At 45.3% G+C, this 18,798-nt stretch overlaps 1 protein-coding gene across 1 annotated transcript in view; it reads right to left on the bottom strand.

The window, feature by feature from the left end:
- Nucleotides 1-18,798, bottom strand: part of LOC129699107 (contactin-associated protein-like 5) — a 1,038,064-nt gene that overhangs the window by 220,131 nt on the left and 799,135 nt on the right. The window contains exon 15 of the mRNA XM_055638766.1: nucleotides 2,358-2,485. Coding sequence (XP_055494741.1) covers nucleotides 2,358-2,485 — 128 coding nt within the window. The remainder of the gene's footprint in view (nucleotides 1-2,357; nucleotides 2,486-18,798) is intronic.

The following is an 18,798-nucleotide window of genomic DNA, read 5'->3' as shown; positions in this document are numbered from 1 at the left end:
CCCTGACTCCATTATCTTTAAGAGCCCAATCTAACTCTCTCTTGAAAGTATCCAGAGAACCAACCTCCATTGCCCTCTGACGCAGAGAATTCCACAGACTCACAACTCTCTGTGTGAAAAAGTGTTTCCTCATCTCCGTTCTGAACGGCTTACCCCTTATTCTTAAACTGTGGCCCGTGGTTCTGGACTCCCCCAACATCGGGAACATGTTTCCTGTCTCTAGCGTGTCCAAACCCTGAACAATCTCATATGTTTCAATAAGATCCCTTCTAATCCTTCTAAACTCCAGAGTATACAAGCCCAGCCACTCCATTCTCTCAGCATATGACAGTCCCGCCATCCCTGGAATTAGTCTGCTGAACCTACGATGCACAGCAAGTCAACAGCAAGAATGTCCTTCCTCAAATTAGGAAACCAAAACTGCACACAAAACTCCAGGTGTTGTCTCACGAGGGCCCTGTACAACAGCAGAAGGTATAGAAGTGTGAAAACCTCCAGATTCATGGACAGTTTCTTCCCAACTCTTTTCAGGCAATTGGATCACCCGCCCAACAACTAGAGAGGGGTCCTGATCTACCATCTACCTCATTGGAGATTCTCGGACTATCTTTGATTGAATTCACTGGCTATATCTTGCATCATACGTTATTTACATTTTCCCTTCATAATGTATCTGTCCACTCACTGTTGATGGCCCAATTGTAATTAGGTGTTGTCTTTGTGCTGGCTGGTTAGCATACAACAAAAGCTGTTCACTGTACCTCGGTGCACGTGACAATAAACTGCCTCATATAATTATTTCAGAATTCTGTGTTTGTTGAAGTGATGAATGTAGATTTTTTCTCCTTTTTTTTGTTTTCCATTATTTCAGCTTCTATTTAATGTGAATGCTCAAATTTGTACTTTCCGTTTTGTTAAATGATCATGGTGCAGGATATTCTGCTTTTCATTTATTTCTGGTTTACTGCCTAGGAGAATTCTGCGATGCAATCAATTACTTGTCACGTCTTGTGACATCCCTCTTGCTGAGAGCCTGGGATTCCCTTGATCTAATGTGTGACAGCAATCAGCTCCAGAAAAGGATAATCCCTTGCCACAGATCGCTGTGAGCAACATCTTTCAAAGCCAGCTGTGAGCCACTGTCAAATCACCCTTGACTCCAAAATCTAGGCTGTGATTTTAAACGTGCGCTGAAACTTAATTTTTCTTATACCTCGGTAAAGATAGGTTCTCGCAGAATATTGGGTATCTGAACTTGGGAGACAATGGCAGCACAGTAGCGCAGCGGTAGAGTTGATGCCTCAAGGGCCTGTCCCACTTAAGTGATTTTTTTCTCGGCGACTTGCCGGCACCCGTCATATTCGCAGCAGGTTGCCGAGAATTTTCAAACTGTTTTTCTGGCCACCGCTTGATTTTCAACATGTTCAAAATTTTCGGCGACCTGCTGCGACTATGACGGGTGCCGGCAAGTTGCCGAAAAAAATCGCGTAAGTGGGACAGGCCCTTCATAGCGCCTGAGTTCCGGGTTCGATCCTGACCACGGCTTCTGTCTGTGTGGAGTTTGTACATTCTCCCTTGGTGAGTCCCACTGTGCCGCCCATCTCCCACGCGAACATTTTGTGTCACTCATTTTTTACATAAACCAGTTAGAACATAAAAACAAAAAAAATAGATGCAGGAGTCGGTCATTCGGCCCTTCGAGCCAGCACCGCCATTCAATATGATCATGGCTGATCATCTAAAATTAATACCCCGTTCCTGCTTTCTCCCCATATCCCTTGATTCAATCTGCCCTAAGAGTTAAATCTAACTCTCTCTTGCATACATCCAGTGAATTGTCCTCCACTGCCTTCTGTTGCAGAGAATTCCACAGATTCATAGAAACATAGAAAATAGGTGCAGGAGTAGGCCATTCGGCCCTTCGAGCCTGCACCGCAATTCGATATGATCATGGCTGATCATCCAACTCAGTATCCCATCCCTGCCTTCTCTCCATACCCCCTGATCCCTTTAGCCACAAGGGCCACATTTAACACCCTCTTAAATATAGCCAATGAACTGGCCTCAACTACCTTCTGTGGCAGAGATTCACAACTCTCTGACTGAAAAATGTTTTCCCTCATCTCAGTCCTAAATGGCCTACCCCTTATTCTTAAACTGTCACCCCTGGTTCTGGACTCCCACAACATGGAGAGTATTTTTTCCTGCATCTAGCCTGTCCAATCCCTTAAGATTTTTTATATATTTCCATAAGATATTGTTCTTCCTAAAATATCCACAAATATCCTCGTGGTCAAAAGAAATGAGCTCCCACATTTATTATCCTGGAGCAAATGTGCCAAAAGATGCCTACTTACTGTCTCCATTGCAACGGAGCGAGCCGAGTCTGTAGGCAGCTTCAGATCGTGTCCTGTTAGTGTCTCCAATGACAAGCTGGGTCAGAGGCAAGTGATCTTTGTATGAGAGAAGGCCTGTGTCGTTTGCCCTGGAAAGGCAAAAAGGAAAGCGTTGGCGTAAATCTCGGCATCATTAAGAACGATCTCGGCACTTCCAACCGCTCAATATTACACAAGAACTACGAGATTTGTTTTTGTTTCAGGAGAGAGAAAAGTCATTAAGCCCAAAGAGTCTCTTTCTTTTTGATGCATCACTCTCATCGAGAGCTGTGCATTGTGTATCGTTCAATCTTCCCCTCGACCTGTATAGATTTCTTCCTTCTTTCCCCACATCCTCTGAACATTTCAGTGCACTTGGCAATCAATAGCCCGCCTGAAGTACAGCCACTGTTGTTTACAGAGGCGATTGCAAGTAAGTCAATGCATGATTCAAGTGGCAACCAAACGATGGAATGACCAGATCGGGAGGTATTGTTAACAAAGCTCTCCAGAAGATGTGATATTATTTGAATAAGGATATTCGATGTTTTGCTATTTTCAGTGGAAGTTTGATGGGGCCTCGGCTTGGCATTGCAAGGAAAGCACCTCCATCTTTATTGCACTTTTTAGAGTCTTTGGTTGAGACTTTAGACTTACAGTGCGGAAACAGGCTCTTCGGCCCACCGAGTCCGCGCCGACCAGCGATCGCCCCGTACACTGGCACTATCCTACACACACTAGGGGCGATTTTTACAATTTTACCAAAGCCAATTAACCTGCAAACCTGTACGTCTCTGCAGTGTGGGAAGCAAACCAGGGCACCCGTAGAAAACCCACGCAGGTCACGGGGAGAACGTACAAACTCCGTACAGACAGCGCCCGTAGTCAGGATCGAACCCGGTTCTCTGGCATTGGAAGACAACTCTGAGCCCCTAATTGCCCCTGGTAACAGAGTCATACAGTGTGGAAACTTTCTTCTACGACCTTATCATATTTCTTGATTCGCTTTCCCCTGACTCTCAGTCTGAAGAAAGGTCTCGATCCAAGACATCACCTATTTCTTTTTTCTAGAGTTGCTGCCTGACCTGCTGAGTTACTCCAGTTTTTTGTGTCTATGTTTGGTTTACTTCAGTTTATTGTCACATGTACCGAGGTCATAATGTCATAGGAGATAGGAGCAGAATTAGGCCATTCGGCCCATCAAGTCCACTCCACCGTTCAATCATGGCTGATCTATCTCTCCCTCCTAACCACATTCTCCTGCCTTCTCCCCATAACCTGTCCGGGGTGCAGTGAAAAGGATTTTTGTTGCATGATATGCAGTCTGCAGAAAGGTTATACATGATTGCAAACGAGCCGTCCACAGTGTAGAGATACAGGAGAAAGGAAATAATGCTTAGCGCAAGATAAAGTCCGATTAAAGACAGTACACAGGTTTCCAATGAGGTACATGTTAGGTCAAAACTTTAGTTGATGTGTAAGAAGGAACTGCAGATGCTGGTTTAAACCGAAGATAGACAAAAAAAAAGCTGGAGTAACTGAAATCTGAAGAAGTGTCCCGGCCCAAAATATTACCCATTCCTTCTCTCCAGTGATGCTCCCTGACCCGCTGAGTTACTCCAGCTTTTTGTGTCTATCTTTGCTCTTTAGTTGATGGTTCAGTTGCCTGATAACCGCTGGGAAGAAATTGTCCCTCAATCTGGAGGTATGCATTTCCCCATTTCTATACCTCTTGCCTGATGGGAGAGGGGAGAAGAGCAAGTGACTGGGGTGAGACTGGTCCTTGATTATGCTGGTGGATTTGCCGAGGCAGAGAGAAGTGCAGATGGAATCAATGGAAGGGAAAGTTGTGTGATGGACTGTGCTATGTCCACAACTCTCTACAATTTCTTACGGAGAACTGTACTTCGAATTACTATACTTAAAACGTAAAAGAGGAGAATGAATGAATGATTGATTGAATGAATGAATGAATGAATGAATAAGTTTATTGGCCGAGTATTCACATACAAGGAATTTGCCTTGGTGCAAGTGACAACATGACAATATGACTCACTGCCTCAGAGGGTGGTGGAGGCAGGTTCTCTGGTGCTTTCAAGAGAGAGCTAGATAGAGCTCTTAAAAATAGCGGAGTCAAGGGATATGGGGAGAAGGCAGGAACGGGGGGGGGGGGGGGGGATACTGATCAGCCATGATCACATTGAATGGCGTTGCTGACTCAAAGGGCCGAATGGCCTACTCCTGCACCTATTGTCTATTGTCTATTGTCTATTGACAAACAGTGACAGTTAGGAATGACATAAAACATTAAACATTAATAATAAATCTAATAAGCATTGATATCATGTCTGCAGTGATAAAGTTTCATAGAAAATATGAATGATTGTGGCAAAATGGGAGTTTAGTTACTTCATGTATTGGATGATAATTTTTACTCTGGTTCAATAACTATACAGTAACTATACAGTTTAGTTTATTGTCACGTCTACCATGGTACAGTGAAAAGCTTTTGTTATGTGCGTTCTCCATCATGGTCTGGTTTGGCTCAGCCACCAAGCACGACACCTGGAGGAAGCAGCGAATCGTCCGATCAGCAGAGAAGGTTATTGGCTGCAACCTTCCCTCCATTGATGAACTGTACACTGCAAGGGCCAGGAAGCGAGCGGGCAAGATCATCTCCGACTCCTCTCACCCTGGCCACAAACTCTTTGAATCACTTCCCTCTGGAAGGCGACTCCGGACTGTCAAAGCTGCCACAGCCAGACATAAAAACAGTTTTTATCCACGAGTAGTTGCTCTACTCAACAGCCAAAAATCTGTAGCCCCCTGTGGCATTTTGTTGGTTCACGTGCTTGATCAATGGTGTTTTATCATTAATGTTTTATTATTATTAATGTTTCGTGTTTTCTGAGTCATTCGTAACTGTCACTGGATGTCATGTTGTTACTTGTGGGCGGAGCACCAAGGCAAATTCCTTGTATGTGAATACTTGGCCAATAAACCTACTAACTTACTTACTTACTTAACCAGTCAGCGGAAAGACAATATAGTCGAGCCATTTACAGTGTATCGATAAATAATAATAAAGTTTAGTGCAAGGATAGTCCGAGGGTCACCATTGAGGTAGATAGTATTTCAGGACTGATCTCTGGTTGTGGTAGGATGGTTCAGGCTCCCTTTAACAGGGCTGGAAGCAGCTCAGTGTATGCTTTGTGCAGGAAGGAACTGCAGTGCTGGTTTAAACCAAAGACAGACACAAAAAAGCTGGAGTAACTCAGCGGGTCAAGCAGCATCTCTGGAGAAAAGGTACTGGTGACATTTTGGGACAAACCCTCCTTCAGACTAAGAGGGAAGAGGGAAACGAGAGATATCGCCGGTGATATATTGGCGAGACCAAACATAGACTGGGCGATTGTTTCGCTGAACACCTTCGTTCAGTCCGCCTGGGCCAACCCAAAACATTACCAATTCCTTTTCTCCAGAGATGCTGTCTGACCCGCTGAGTTACTCCAGCGTTCTGTGTCTATCTTCATTGTATGTTATGGTCTGATTATTAGATCAGGTTATGAGTTATTCAGATAGCCGAAAGATCCAACAGGCCATTAGCTAGGCGGCAGAGTGGTGCATTGGTAGAGCTACTGCCTTACAGCGCCAGAGACCTGGGTTTGATCCTGACCACAGGTGGCTTGTCTGCACGGAGTTTGTAAGTTCTCCCCGTGACCTGCGTGGGTTTTCTCCGAGATCTTCGCTTTCCTCCCACCCTCCAAAGACGTACAGGTTTGTAGGTTAATTGGCTTGGTAATAAATGTTAAATTGTCCCTAGTGTGTGCAGGGTAGTGTTAATGTGCGGGGATCGCTGGTCGGTGTGGACTCGGTGGGCCAAAAGGCCTGTTTCCGCGCTGTGTATCTCTAAACTAAACTAAACTAAACAATATTTAGCTGAACTCAAGTGAGACTAATCAAACGAGCTCTACATCTTCCCGCACCATGTGCGAGATGCAGAAATTGGGTTTGGTTAGTAAGCATTGTGCCTTAAAATCCTCATTCTCAGAATTCAAATTGAAATGGAAATGTGAGAAGTCCCATCTTCTCAGGTTTAATCTCGATGAACCATATTTCAGGACTGGTAGACCTGTTTTGATTAATTAGCAATTCAGTCAATGCACAATTCAGTTCCTGTGCCCTGTCTTTCAAAAATATAAGTTCCTGAATAATACATTGCTGGAGACTTTTGAATTTCATTTCATTTCAGCTACTGTACGGCCTGCATATTGCACAGGTTGAATAACTGCAAGTGATTTTCCCCATCAAATGGATGTGATGCCCTGTGCCGGCAAATAAAATGAGATTAACCACTAAAACTTCTCACTGTCTGTAATGTATTGAAAATGCTTTTATAAGTACTTGGGTATGAACAAATTGCCAATAAAAAGAGTGCATCACGGGAATTATCCCGGTGAGAAGGATTTGGAGTCAAGGACATTGGAGCTATCAAAAATGGAAAAATAATTTAAAAAATGCAGGACAGACACCAAATGCTGGAGTAAAGGGCCTGTCCCACTTTCCCAAGTTACTCACTAATTCTCCCGAGTTTTCCCCCTGAGTCAAACTCGGTGAATGTCTGTAGGAGTCCGTAGATATATCATAGCGGCTGGTTATGCTAGCCGTGGGTACTCAGGGCATCAGATAAGTCGGGACGCTTTTTTCAGCATGACAAGGGGTCCAGAACAAGGGGTCACAGTTTAAGGTCCAGAACAAGGGGTCACAGTTTAAGGTCCAGAACAAGGGGTCACAGTTTAAGGATAAAACGGAAATCTTTTAGGACCGAGATGAGGAAAATATTTTTCACACAGAGAGTGGTGAATCTCTGGAATTCTCTGCCATAGAAAGTAGTTGAGGCCAGTTCATTAAGATATTTAAGAGGGAGTTAGATGTGGCCCTTGTGGCTAAAGGGATCAGTAGGTATGGAGAGAAGGCAGGTACGGGATACTGAGTTAGATGATCAGCCATGATCATATTGAATGGCGGTGCAGGCTCGAAGGGCCCTATGGCCTACTCCTGCACCTAATGTTTCTATGTTTCTATGACAAAAAAGTCCATGAGTAAAAAGAGGGTTGGGAGGAGGAGTTCGTAGATCATAAAAATCTTGACCTTTCAAATCTGCATAGGACTCAGAAAAGTGGGACAGGCCGTTAACTCAGTGGGTCAGGCAGCATCTCTTTCATTCATTTGTTCTATATCTCTCGATATCACCGTCTATATCTCTCATTTCTCTTTCCCCTGACTCTCGGTCCGAAGAAGGGTCTCGACCCGAAACATCACCTGCTCCTTTTCTCCAGAGATGCTGCCTGACCCGCTGAGCTCAATGCCAGCTTTTTGTGGCCATCTTCGGTTTAAACCAGCATCTGCAGTTCCTTCCCGCACATGAAATGACCTCCTTCCAGAGAGTACAATCGTCTATGATTCTACCATCAAAAACATAAAGCAAGTGATTTATTGCGCTGCGTTTAAGTTTTGTGAAGTATCGCTATGGTGCTTTTTAGCTGTGCTGACTGAAAGAATGGCAGGAATAACATCAAGGATCAGGCTATCGTTCTTTAAACACAAACAGATCGATGGAGAATCAACTTTGAAGCCCTTCCTTTACAAAGCAGATTAGAAAAATATATCAATTGATGGAAACAGCGGTGGAGAAATTTGATGGCGAGCAATAGCCACAGGGGAGCGAAGTGGAACTCCCACTGGGAACGTGTAGATCTTTGCAATCATGTAGTTCACGACTGCTTGCAACTGGATTGCAGCCAGCGTGTAATTGAAACCTGCCCTCTGGTCCCAGTTACCATTTCATCCTGCACTACACACAAAAAGTGAAATCATGAGAGGAATAGATCGGGTAGATGCACTGAGTCTCCTGCCCAGTGTAGATGAATCGAGGACCAGAGGACATGGGTTCAAGGTCAGGAGGAAAATATTTAATAGGAATCGACTGTGTAATAGGTAACCTTTTTCCACAAAGGGTGGTGTGTGTATGGAACGAGCTGTCAGAGGCGGTAGTTGAGGCTGGGACTATCCCAACGTTTATCCCAACAGTTAGGCAGGTACATGCATAGTACAAGGTTGGAGGGATGTGGACCAAACGCAGGCAGGTGGGACTAGTGTAGCTGGGGCATGTTGACCGGTGTGGGCAAGTTGGGCCGAAGGGCCTGTTTCCACGCTGTATCACTCTATGAATCTATTTTTGTCCTCTCACTTCTCTACTGCCCTCGCGTCCTCCTCTCCTTTGCACTTGCGAATGTAGACGGCGCGGGGGATCGGCAAGGTTGATTTTTCTCGGCTCAATATCAGTTGTTGCTCTCTCATCTTCAAGGTTAGTTTGGTTTAGAGATACGGCGTGGAAACGGGCCCATCTGCACCAACCAGCGATACCCACACATCAACACTATCCCACACACACTGGGGGCAATCTACACTTCCACCAAGCCAATCAACCTACAAAACCTGTACGTCTTTGGAGTGTGGGAGGAATCCCGGAGCACCCGGAGAAAACCCACACAGGCCACAGGGAGAATGGACAAACTTCATACAAAAAGCACCCATAGTCAGAATCGAACCCGGGTCCCTGGTGCTGTAAGACAGCTGTTATCCCACTGAGCCACCGTTCTGCCCTAGTAGTCGAGAGCGCACTCTGTCTTTATATAATTAGTAAACTGTAAATCAAGAACAGACCACTTTTATCATCTCATACTTGTCAGGGTTAAAGTGGGCGGATGGTGGCGTAGCAGCAGAGCTACTGTCTTACAATAGACAATAGACAATAGGTGCAGGAGTAGGCCATTCGGCCCTTCGAGCCAGCACCACCATTCAATGTGATCATGGCTGATCATCCCCAATCAGTGCCCCGTTCCTGCCTTCTCCCCATATCCCTTGACTCTGCTATTTTTAAGAGCCCTATCTAGCTCTCTCTTGAAAGCATCCAGAGAACCTGCCTCCACCGCCCTCTGAGGCAGAGAATTCCACAGACTCACCACTCTCTGTGAGAAAAAGTGTTTCCTCGTCTCCGTTCAGCGACCGAGGGCCGCGGTCGATTCTCACTACGGGTGCTGTCTATACGGAGTTTGGTACGTTGTCCCCGTGACTTGCGTGGGTTTTCCCAGAGACCTTCGGTTTCTTCCCACACTCCAAAGACATACAGCTTTGTTAATGGACTTGGTACACATATTAATAGTCCCTAGTGTGTGTAGGATAGTCTTAAGGGCCTGTCCCACTTACGCGACTTTTCAGCGACTGTCTTCGACCTTCAAGCTCGAGGGCACTCGCCTGAAAAACCTCGAGCTGGATCGACCGTCAGCGATGAAACCGCAAGCTGCACACACACACACACACACACACACACACACACACACACACACACACACATCAACCTTCAGCACACACACACACAAACAAACATATCGCAAAGGCGGGGGCCAGGGAAAGCGGGGGAGCGCTGTCTGAAATTCACACCCGCGATGAACAGGAAGGCAAAAGACGGCTTGCACAGTGTACAGTAAGTTCTTTAGAGAGCGGGGAGGGGGAGAGACGGGGATAGAAGGGGAGAGAAGGGGAGAGAAGGGGGGGAAAGGGAGGGAGAAGGGGGGGGGGAGACACTTTTAAGAAGTCGGGCAACTTTTAATAAATTTTAGCGGGCATTTAACATTACCGGTCGGTTTTCCTTGGTTCTGAAAACTACAATGAGCCAATTAAAATGCCCAGTCAGCAAAGGAGATTGCCTACGGCTGCCCTCGGCTGCTTATAACCACATGGCGACCCCACTCCACTGCACTACGAGTTCAAAAGAACCATGCCGACCAATCTTTGCTTGTGGAAAATTTTTCAACATGCTGAAACATTTTCCTCGACCAAACTGAGGCTGCGAGTATGCGGGAACTTCTCTCGAACATCAAGGAGAGTTCCAGTCTCCTCCTAGGACCAAGCGTTGACCACGCTGCGAGTTTGTGGCGAGTGCAAACTCCTCTAAACTCGCAAATTAGGTCCCCGCAGTGGGACAGGCCCTTTAGTGTGTGGGGATCGCTGGTCGGTGTGGACTCGGTGTCACAAAGAGCCTGTTTCCGTGCTATATCTCTAAATGGGTGTGAAAATGCACAACACCAGGTTCAGGGACAGATTCTTCCCAGCTGTTATCAGGCAACGCAATCATTCTACCACAACCACATAGCAGTCCTGAATTACTATCTACCTTTTTGATGACCCTTGGACATCTGCCTCAGAAGGCGGTGGAGGCCGGTTCTCTGGATACTTTCAAGAGAGAGCTAGATAGGGCTCCTAAAGATCGCGGAGTCAGAGGATATGGTGAGGAGGCAGGAACAGGGTACTGATTGGGGATGATCAGCCATGATCACATTGAATGGCAGTGCTGGCTCGAAGGGCCGAATGGCTTACTCCTGCACCTTTTGTCTATTGTCTATATCCTTGATCGGACTCTGCTGGCTTTACCTTGCACTAAATGGTATTCCTTATCATGCATATATACACTGTAAATGAATAAAACCAGTGTCTGCAGTTATTTCCTACACATAAACGAAACTAGATCTCATTTCATACTTCAATCAGTTGCAACTCCCCATTTCCCCAAACACTGTGTCTAAAATGAAAGGAGACCAGTGGTTAAAATTGACAATATTTGCTTTAGCAGAATACTTCCTGGCATTGCCACAGTCAGATCAAATTAAGTAAAGCACTCTCGAGCATGAAGAAGAGTTACAAAGACCTCCTAGGACCTCATGTTGACCATGCTGCGAGTATGAGTCGAGGGCAAACCCGTCTGAACTCGCGAATTAGGTCGCCACAGTGGGACAGCCCCTTTGACTCAACAATCTCCTCTTTCCTTTTGCCACAGACAGCAGAATTCTGCCCATTTTCCAACGCAGACGTAAGCATTAAATATAGTGGAGAACGCAAACATTTATTCTGATAATTCTTCACTGAAAGAATTGCAATTATTTCCTCAGATCATATTTGTCCAACACTGGGGCAAGCAGAGAAAAAGGTATCATCAGTATCCAGGGCCGGATAGAGTGGATGTGGAGAGGATGTTTCAACTAGTGGGAAAGTCGAGGACCAGAGGCCACAGCCTCAGAATTAAAGGACGTTCCTTTCGGCAGGAGATGAGGAGGAATTTCTTTCATCGGAGGCTGGCGAATCTGTGGAATTCACTGCCACAGAAGGCTGTGGAGGCCAGGTCAATGGATATTTTTAAGGCAGAGATAGATAAATTCTTGATTAGTATGGGTGTCAGGGGCTATGGGGAGAAGGCAGGAGAATGGGGTTAGGGGGGAGAGATAGGTCAGCCATGATTGAATGGCGGAGTAGACTTGATGGGCCGAGTGGCCTAATTCTGCTCCGATCATTTATGAATTTATGAAAATTTCTCTTGCTGCCCAACGCTGCCTGGTCCAGTACTTCCAATTATTATTTTAGACTTAAGATTTACAAAATGCTGGAGTAACTCATCTGGGCAGGCAACATCTCTGGAGAAAAGGAGTAGGTGACCTTTCAGGTTGAGATCATGCTTTGGACTGAGAGTCAGGGTAAAGGGAAACTAGAGGTCTCAAAAGGTCCAGTACAGACCAGAGACAGCACTGAAGACCAAAGGGCCCACAGTCGTCCATTGTTGGCTGTGGAAGACTTGATAACGAGCAGTGAAGCTAGCAGGATGACAAGAATGAGGGAATGATGAGGTACGAAGGTAAGCTAGCCACGAATATGAAGGACGATAGTAAAAGCTTCTTTCGGTATGTGAAGAGGAAAAAATTAATTAAGACAAATGTGAGTCCCTTGAAGACAGAAATAGGTGAATTTATTATGGGGAATGAGGAAATGGCAGACGAGTTGAAAATATACTTTGGATCTGTCTTCTCTAAGGATGACACAAACAATCTCCCTGATGGACTAGTGGCCAGAGGATCTGGGGTGATGGAGGAACTGAAGGAAATTCATATTAGGCAGGAAATGGTGTTGGATAGACTGATGGGACCGAAGGCTGATAAAAACCCAGGGCCTGATGGTCTGCATCCCAGAGTACTTAAGGAGGTGGCTCTAGAAATCGTGGATGCATTGTGATAATTTTCCAATGTTCTATAGATTCAGGGTCAGTTCCTGTGGATTGGAGGGCAGCTAATGTTATCCCACCTTGTAAGAAACGAGGGGGAGATAAAACAGAGAATTATAGACCTGGTAGCCTGACATCAGTGGTGAGGAAGATGCTGGAGTCAATTATAAAAGATGAAATAGCGGCACATATGGATAGCAGTAACAGGATCGGTCGGAGTCAGGATGGATTTACGAAGGGGAAATCATGCTTGACTAATCTTCTGAAATTTTTTTAGGATGTAACTAAGAAAATGGACAAGGGAGAGCCAGTGGATTTAGTGTACGTGGACTTTCAGAAAGCATTTGCTAAGGTCCCACATAGGAGACTAGTGGGCAAAATGAGAGCACATGGTATTGGGGGTAGAGTGCTGATATGGATAGAAACATAGAAACATAGAAACATAGAAAACATAGCAAATAGTTGCAGGAGGAGGCCATTTGGCCCTTCAAGCCAGCACCGTGATTTTTCCCCCCGTACGAACCGGCAGTGTATTTACTGCCGATATGGGGGACTAAATCACCGCAACCGCAATGTTCCAAGTGATCGCGTTCCAGAAAAACCCACTCGCAAGCTGATTTAAATGATCATTAATTTACAGGTATTAAACATAAAATTTCTTCCATTTGGCCTATAAACCCATGACAATGAGATTTAAAAAATATGTTATATTGTGAATTCTTGTGTGAATGTTATTTGGACACTTGGGCTATTTAAAAATGTTAATCTATTCTTAAGAAATGGATAGATGTTTAGATCTAGTAATTGAATTTTGTAATTAGCTACAATTAGGTAACTAACTAATTATATGCTTTAATTTCAAGTCATCTAAGTAAGAACGTTTCATATTTGTTTCAGAATGCTTCAATCCAAAATAACTGAACATTTCTTTCAGTTCTCTTAGTTTTTAAGAAAGTTATGGGCTTTGGACTGTTCTCGATCACAGCTTTTGTGTTAAGTCAATGAAAAAGCAATAGGGAACAAGATGCTAATTTCCGAGTATGAAAATGGCCATAACTATTTTATTATTGAAGGTATGAAAGTGAATTAGGTGTCAAATTAAACTTCTTTTTATGCTTTATCTGATGGCATAAATTACAGACTTGATTTTTTTAATCTCAAAATATTGTAACATTGTTACTTTATATATTTCTATCTGGTCTATCAGCTCAATATTAGTTGGTACAGAGCAAACAATACAAGTTTGTCCATCCTCTCTTTGTAGTTAACATTCTCCTCTTTCCAATCCAGCCAACATCTTGATGGATCTCCTCTCATCTCCAACTACTTTTCATCTACTGATACTGCAAATGGTGCCAGTCTAATGATTAATGGATATCATGAATCAGTGCATGGAAATTGCATTTCACCCTTCATTTAGTGTACTAAATATTGATTGCTTCAACGCTAATATCCAGTCAGGCACGTTCCCACAAACAGCGGAAACTACGCCTTGTGTAGGAGGGAACTGCCAATGATGGTTTATACCGAAGACAGACACACAATGCTGGAGTAAGTCAGCGGGTCAGGCAGCATCTCTGGAGAAAACAAAATGGGTGACGTTTCAGGTCGAAACGCTTCTTCAGATCTCTCTGCACCCTTTCCAACTTAATGGCATCCTTCCTATAGCAGGTGAACACTCTACCCAAAATGTAGCCTCACCAACGCCATGTACGACTGCAACTTTGCGTCGCAAACCATGTTAGCCCGCTGCATGACTGAAAGCAGACATAGGAAATATGTTGTCAAGCTGGAAAGGGTGCAGAGAAGATTTACCAGGATGTTGCCAGGACTCCGAGGCCTGAGCTATAGGGAGAGGTTGAGCAGGCTAGGAGTCTCTATTCCTTGGGGCGCAGGAGGATGAGGAGCGATATTATCGAGGTGTACAAAATCACGAGAGGATTAGATCGGGTAGACGCCCCCAGAGTCTCTTGCCCACAGAAGGGTCATTGTAAACCAAAGGACATAGGTTTAAGGTGAGGGGTAACTTTTTCACGCAAAGGGTGGTAGGTGTATGGAACGAGGTAGTTGAAGCAGGTACTATTGCAACATTTCAGAACCATTTAGACAGGTACACTGTATATGGTTAGACAATAGATAATAGACAATAGGTTCAGGAGTAGGCCATTCGGCCCTTCGAGCCAGCACCGCAATTCAATGTGATCATGGCTGATCATCCCCAATCAATACCCTGTTCCTGCCTTCTCCCCATATCCCCTGACTCCGCTATATTTAAGTGCCCTATCCAGCTCTCTCTTGAAAGTATCCAGAGAACCAGCCTCCACCGCCCTCTGAGGCAGAGATTTCCACGTCTCTCTGTGAGAAAAAGTGATTCCTCGTCTCCGTTCTAAATGGCTTACCCCTTATTCTTAAACTGTGGCCCCTGGTTCGGGAACATGTTTCCTGCCTCTCGCATGCCCAAACCCTGAAAAATGGTTTTATGCTTCTTCAGAGCTCTCTGGTCTGGTTTGGAGGGATATGGGCCAAATGCAGGGAGGTGGGACAAGTGTAGATGGGATATGTTGGCTGGTGTGGGCAAGTTGGGCTGAAGGGCCTGTAAGGTTCTGTGACTCTATTTGCCTCGTCATCTGTGGAATTGGTCAACGTTGGAATGAAGCAAGAGTTAATGAAAGGACATTCTTGTTTCGTGTTGCATCTCAGTGGCCATCTACGTTGCTGTGTTGAAGACTACATGTCCAAAGAGATGAGTGCTGCATTTCATGGAGGTTTACATCGATTAAGGCCTGTCCGGCCTGATTGAAAGTGATACGGCCTCAAAATCCTACGCAAATCTTGTTTCACTCCCTGGAGATTTAATCAGGAGAGTTTGCGACCACTTGACAACTGCTCAATCCGTGACAAAGATGAAATAAAGGTTACGCAAGTGAAAGGACATTTTCGCCCAATTGCCTCAATCTTATGTACAGATCTCGCAAAAAGAACACGATACAAGCCAATGGACCTGTGAAGATTAGTTTCCTTTTAATCTGCCGACCCTTTCACCACTCTCACCATATCGTTCAATCCCATTTCTCTACACGCTCGCTTGTTGGGATAGCTTACACTGCCCGCTTTCACATTTTTACCTGACAGTTCATAACCAATCGCAATTATGTTGGGAGTCCAAAGAAGGGTTTCGGCCCGAGACGTTGCCTATTTCCTTCGCTCCACAGATGCTGCTGCACCCGCTGAGTTTCTCCAGCATTTTTGATTTTCCAGCACCTGCAGTTCCTTCTTAAACAATTATGTTGTTACTGGAAATCTTTGCCGAGCTTCCCGTCTCGGTCTCCAACCCTTATTTTACTCTCGTGTAGGAAGGAACTGCAGATGCCGGTTTACACCGAAAATAGACTCAAAATGCCGGAGTAACTCAGCGGGACGGGCAGCATCTCTGGAGCGAGGGAATGGGTGACCTTTTGGGTCGAGACCCTTCTTCCCATCGTTTCTTCTCTCCAACAAAGTAAATAATCAGGGCAGCACAGTGGCGCAGCCAGTAAAGTCGCTGCCCCACGGTGCCAGAAACGCGCGGGTTCGATCCCGACTCCTGGTGCTGTCCGTGTGGAGTTTGCACATTCTCCCTGTGACCGCGTGGGTTTCCTACTGGTGCTCCGGCTTCCTCCCTCATCTTGTTCCCGATGTTGGGGAAGTCCAAGGGGTCACAGTTTAAGGATAAGGGGGAAATCTTTCAGGACCGAGATGAGAAAAACATTTTTCACACAGAGAGTGGTGAATCTCTGGAATTCTCTGCCACAGAAGGTAGTTGAGGCCAGTTCATTGGCTATGTTTAAGAGGGAGTTAGATGTGGTCCTTGTGGCTAAAGGTTTCAGCGGGTATGGAGAGAAGGCAGGTACGGGATACTGAGTTGGATGATCAGCCATGATCATATTGAATGGCGGTGCAGGCTCGAAGGGCCGAATGGCCTACTCCTGCACCTATTTTCTATGTTTCTATGTTTCTATCTCAAAGATGTGCGTGTAAGAAGGAACTGCCGATGCTGGTTTAAACCAACCACAGACACAAAACGCTGGAGTAACTCAGCGGGACAGGCAGCATCTCTTGTGAGAAGGAATGGGTAACGATTTGGGGCGAGACTCTTCTTCAGACGTGTGGGTTTATAGGACAATCGGCCTCTGTAAATTGCCCCTGGAGTATAAGGAGCGGATGCAAAAGTGGGGTAACTGGTGTGAACGGGTGACCAATGGTCAGCGTGGACTCGGTGGGCTGTATCTCGAAAGTAAAAGTAAACTAAATAACGAGACAAGAGATACTGCAGATGCTGGAATCCTGAGCAAAACTCAAAGTGACAGAGCAGGTGAGTGAATGAACAGGTGACTTTTCAGGTCCAGAACCTTGGACAGACTGATGGGCCTGTCCCACGTTGGCGACTCTTTAGGCGATTGCCAGGGACTAGTTTTAATGGAATTCACATACAGCACCTGGCGACAACCTACGACAGCAAATATTGTCGTCACCGTCGCCGAAAAACGTTGAACATTTTGAATATTTTGCGGCAGTCGCACAAAAAATCGGCAAAGTGTGACAGGCCCATGATTGGTCTGCAAATAAAGTAGGTTAGTAGGTTAATTGGCGCGGTATAAATGTTAAATTGTCCCTAGGTCGTGTTAAAGTGTGGGCGTGGATTCAGTGGATCGAAAGGCCTTTTTCCTCGCTGTATCTCCTAAACTAAACTAGACTAAACTAAGTAGCATAAATACACTCCTTCCCATTGCAACTGACGGGCTGGCCAGGTTGAAATTTAACAGTCGGTCCAGGAGGTTTTTTTTTTCAGAAATGCATAGCAGAGATTTATCGAAAGTATTTCTGTACGTTTATGGGGACTGTCACCAGGAAAGGCAAGGAGTTAAGACTGATGCTTGAAAGAGATCTGCCTGACAGCAGGCATCTAAATGTTTTGCGTTTTAAATTGGAGCTTCACAGAAAGCTGGCATGATGTCAGGAGTCCGAGATGAAGCAGACTCCATCAGAAGATGCACCTGACAGAACTGTCTCGAGCAACCATTTATCTCGGTCGGGGAGCTGGCATTCCTAAAGCTCTTGGCTGCCAGTCACAGACATGGAATATAACTTAGGGATATGCACCATCTGAGGTTGAATTGTCAGGGAGATGACAGTCTGTGGATGGCAGTTTTAAATAGTATTTCCTGGAGGGAGAGGTTAGCGATTTAGGCCGACAGCACTGCATCCCCAAGAGCTGTTCCCACTTTTGTACAAAATAAATAACATTAAAGGAAATGTGCCTGATGGCGGAGTGAAAAAGCCATGCGGGAACTATATTAAACAATTAGTTCCGTTTAGTTTTGAGATACAGCATGGAAACAGGCCATTCGGCCCACCGACTCCACGCCGACCAGCGATCCCCGCATACTGACACACATACTAGGGGCAATTATTTCACAATTTGACCAAGCGGGACTGTCATATGAGGAAAGATTGAAAAGGCTAGGCTTGTATTCACTGGAGTTTAGAAGGATGAGGGGGCATCTTATAGAAACACATACAATTATAAAAGGACTGGACAAGCTAGATGCAGGATAAATGTTCCCAATGTTGGGCGAGTCCAGAACCAGGGGCCACAGTCTTAGAATAAAAGGGAGGCCATTTAGGACTGAGGTGAGAAAAAACGTTTTCACCCAGAGAGTTGTGAATTTGTGGAATTCTCTGCCACAGAGGGCAGTGGAGGACAAATCACTGGATGGATTTAAGAGAGAGTTAGATAGAGCTCTAGGGGCTAGTGGAGTCAAGGGATATGGGGAGAAGGCAGGCACGGGTTATTGATTGGGGACGATCAGCCACGATCACAATGAATGGCGGTGCTGGCTCGAAGGGATGAATGGCCTCCTCCTGCACCTATGTTCTATGTTTCTATGTTTCTAATTAACCTACAAACCTGTAGATCTTTGGAGTGTGGGTGGATACCGGAGCTGCCGGCGAAAATCCACGCGGTCACGGGGAGAAAGTACAAACTCCATACAAGCAGCACCTGGAGTTAGAGTAGAACCCGGGTCTCTGGCGCTATGAGGCAGCAACTCTACCATTGTGCCACCATGCCGCTCTTGGTTCTAGAATAGTTCCGAAAGTCAAGAGCGAGTTGCCAAGGAGGTTTTGATGAGACCTCATTTGCAACAACGCTTGGAGATTTTAGCTTATTTTCCAGAAAAGAGTGGAGTGGGAACACAGATTCACCAGGTTAGTACTTGCAACGTGAATGTGAGATTTATTAATACTGGAAGATATGTATCGGAGCTCAGAGGAAGG

This window comes from Leucoraja erinacea, chromosome 7 (genome assembly GCF_028641065.1).
Source record: "Leucoraja erinacea ecotype New England chromosome 7, Leri_hhj_1, whole genome shotgun sequence".
Taxonomy (NCBI): Eukaryota; Metazoa; Chordata; class Chondrichthyes; order Rajiformes; family Rajidae; genus Leucoraja; species Leucoraja erinaceus.
Note: the sequence above shows the minus strand (reverse complement) of the source record. Positions and strands in the feature narration are given on the sequence as shown.